At 37.0% G+C, this 3,520-nt stretch overlaps 1 protein-coding gene across 1 annotated transcript in view; it reads right to left on the bottom strand.

The window, feature by feature from the left end:
- Positions 1–2,585: 2,585 nt before the first annotated feature.
- LOC135222543 (uncharacterized) overlaps positions 2,586–3,520 on the bottom strand; it is a 19,519-nt gene continuing 18,584 nt past the window's right edge. The window contains exon 5 of the mRNA XM_064260631.1: positions 2,586–2,850. Coding sequence (XP_064116701.1) covers positions 2,586–2,850 — 265 coding nt within the window. The remainder of the gene's footprint in view (positions 2,851–3,520) is intronic.

Raw genomic sequence — 3,520 nt, 5'->3', positions numbered from 1 at the left:
CTAAAGATATGCAGGGGCAACCGGCCGAAACCAGTTTACATTGTGGATAATATAATCCGTGAATATGGATATGAAGTGGTTCGCTTGCCCCCTGCCCATCCTGAGCTCAACGCCATCGAGCAGGTGTGGGGCTGTATGAAACGACAGGTGCGCTCCTCGTTGCAGCGGTTTACCCGTGCTGATCTCTTTGCAGGCTTAAAGAGGCCAGGCTTTCTGTAACAGGGGAGACGTGGGCTGGCGCTGTCAGGAGGATCAAGATATTTTGAAGATGATTACTGGCTTTCAGATAATATCAAGACAGTAATAGATCCGGTCCATCATCAACATTGATAGTGACGAGGAAAACGATCTTTTCCCTTGAGAGTTGATGATGAGTAAAATGTATAAGTTGTTCCTATTTTCCTTGTTTTTTTTTTCCATCCCTCATATATCTATGCTTTCCCAGCATTGTGATAATCATTATTTTGGAAAAGCAAAGCTAATGAATACTTTGATACGAGTATATCAGCTTGGCATGTAGACAATGTCAATGATTTCTCAAAGTAAGGTTGATTGGTTCATTAATTGAAGTTCTGGTATAATTCCAGTGACAAAGTCGCAATGATATTTGTCACATACCTTTTAAGTAACAAAAATAGGTACGGGTACTTATAACGTAAATAAATATATAAAACTATAGGTAGAAATATAATAAATCTTATGTATGTATGAACACCACACACACACACATATATATATATAATATAGATATATATATATATATATATATAATATATATATATATATATATATGATTTCAAAATTTATCAAATGGCCGATGTCAATGCCCTTATATGAAACATCTTTTTAGAAGTCTACCTTCTAAGGCTAATTCAAGCTACTCTCTCTGGTGAAATTGATATGATAAATTATTATCAACAATGCTCTCTGTCATTTTCTTCCTGGCAATTGATGTATCGATAACCTGTGTTGATGGAAGAATGAGTCTAACGGCTTAACCCCTAAAGAAAACTATTTATTTCTATTGCTTTACCAACACTCGCTTTGAAGTGCGAAGTGTAGGGTTAGCATGGCTTCTTTCGTCTCCTGTCATAAGTCTCATTCTTGATCTTCAATGTAAGTGAGTGGGTAAGATATAAATGTTGGTCTCTGTTTAGGTAAAGTCTAAAGTCACGAATCACTTATTACCAGGTATTGCTGAACTTTTACTGACAAAGAATTTCGTATGCTTGGGGTAGGTCATATGACATTATCTATGGAGTTAAACAGGGCGTTTAACAATTTCGGGGGATGGGGAGGTACAGGGGAAGAAACGTTATACCAACGTCACTGAGGGACGTCATCACTTTGCGAATGTGTGGGTGGCTAAGACTGGCTTTAGCCTCATTTTCTTAAGTAAAAAAGTTAATGAAACGTAATTGGCAATGCACAGTATTTCCCAAAATTAAGCCATTATATGAAGCGCTCCCTGCTTTGATATCATGGAAATCCATTAGTTATTTTAGGAGTTATTTAAAAAAAACACTATTACACGGCCTCTGGAAACGTTAGTAAGTGGAGGTACGATCACGTCTTGTTACTTTTTTGGTAGAATTTCAGAAATTGGACCCGATTGAACGATGGAAGGTCATGAAATTTGATATGTAAAAGAAACTTTCAATTACATTGATGCACAATAGAGCAGAATAACAGGTCATTCTTATTGTAATGGATGTCGGATATATATATATTTCCATGTCGTTCGTGTTCATGAGCAAAAGAAAATAATGACTGAAGTAGATCTAACTGAACCCCTCTTCAACCAGTCTTTACTGAATTGACAGACCTCAAATCTTCTTCGGATAAATAGTAAAAGTAAACAACAGTCAAATAGTTGTTACTGACAGACCCAAAGTCTTTTTATATACATATTAAAAGCAAACAAGTCAGTCAGTTGTTAATGACAGAGCAAAAGTCTTTTTTTGTTAAATATTAAAAGTCAACAGCAGTCAGTTAGTTGTCATTAACCCAAATTAAACACAAGGCCGCTTAGTTTATCATTTATTAATAGGTTGAGTCTGTTACCATTCGAGAAATTAGATCCCCAACCAAATGTCAAGCAAATAGCCAGCATTCGGCGTTCAGAATGGCGTTCCGAAAGAACAATTAACTTTGAGACATATTAGTTGAATTATTAAAAATAAATATCAATAGACAGAGATGGCTAAAGGCTCTTAGAAATGGACGAAGGCGAGATAGAAAGGAAGTGACGTGAATATCTTTAGTAAAGGAAAAGAGAATTAGGGGACGCGTCTTCCTCAGAGAATCTACAAAGAAAACATGACAACCACCGAATCCCGAACTGGAGAAAAGAAACGTGAAGTTCGTAGTTTGTTTTAACGAGGGTATGTTGAGAAAACATTTGACGGTACTTCAGAGACCAGTCCACAAATTAAGCACTAACCCTAGTTTTGAAATTTATATAAAAAAATAAAAGGAGTCAACGCATTTAACCGTGAAGAGCACTTGAAACTCCCCAGAGTCAACAGTCGGATTTGGGACGTCGTATTTGGAACTCAATTTTCCCGCGAAGACTCCATCAGAGTTTATAGAAGAAGAAGCCAGGCAGAGCTTTGCAATGTCAAGATCGAAAGAAACTTCGCCGCTAATGACCATTCCAAACGGTACTGAACGCTGAGGAACTGGTCGCTTGCGCGTGAGCAAGTCTTTCTGTTGACATGCCGACATTTCTCCGCCTGAATGTCGTTGTAGGACAACGTCGCCGTCACCTTCTTCAGGAAGAGGGCCTCGGGTTTTTGGCACCGGAAGTAGCCGACTCTGTACACACAAGACAAGAAGCCCTCACGGATGCTGCCGGGGGAAGGAAGGAGTCGGTCAGATGCCAGAGTTTATATAAGCATGTTTTATTTTTGTGTCTGTATATGTATGTGTATGTAAACACACACACACACACACACACACACACACACAAACACATATATATATATATATATATATATATATATATATATATATATATATATACTATAGCTTATATATATATATATATATATATATATATATATGTGTGCTGTGTGCGTGTGTGTGTGTGTGTGTGTGTGTGTGTGTGTGTGTGTGTGTGTGCAGATATATGTGCAATTCCAAATTAAATAAATCAGCCAGGTGAACTCGTCCAAACATTATCCCTGATGACATTCTAATTAGAAGTATACACAAACACTTGCTTTAATCATAGATAGTTTCAGAGATTTTTTTTGTCATGTGTGGGTTTCTTAATGCCGTCGCACTTCAGATAATTAGATATGAAACAGTGTGTGTGTGTGTGTGTGTGTGTGTGTGTGACATTAGTATCGATGGCTATACTGACTAATGTTGTTGCTGATAATTAAACACTCATTTATTGTTGTGGATATTAAAACGGTTTACTTTGTCCCTCCACTCGTGGATATATTCGAAATAAAACTAAACCTCTGCAAAATCTTTTAATAATTTTAGTTCATCCACTTAACCTTATTGATCT

Source organism: Macrobrachium nipponense, chromosome 3, assembly GCF_015104395.2.
Source record: "Macrobrachium nipponense isolate FS-2020 chromosome 3, ASM1510439v2, whole genome shotgun sequence".
NCBI lineage: Eukaryota > Metazoa > Arthropoda > Malacostraca > Decapoda > Palaemonidae > Macrobrachium > Macrobrachium nipponense.
This window is presented reverse-complemented; position numbering and strand designations above follow the sequence as displayed.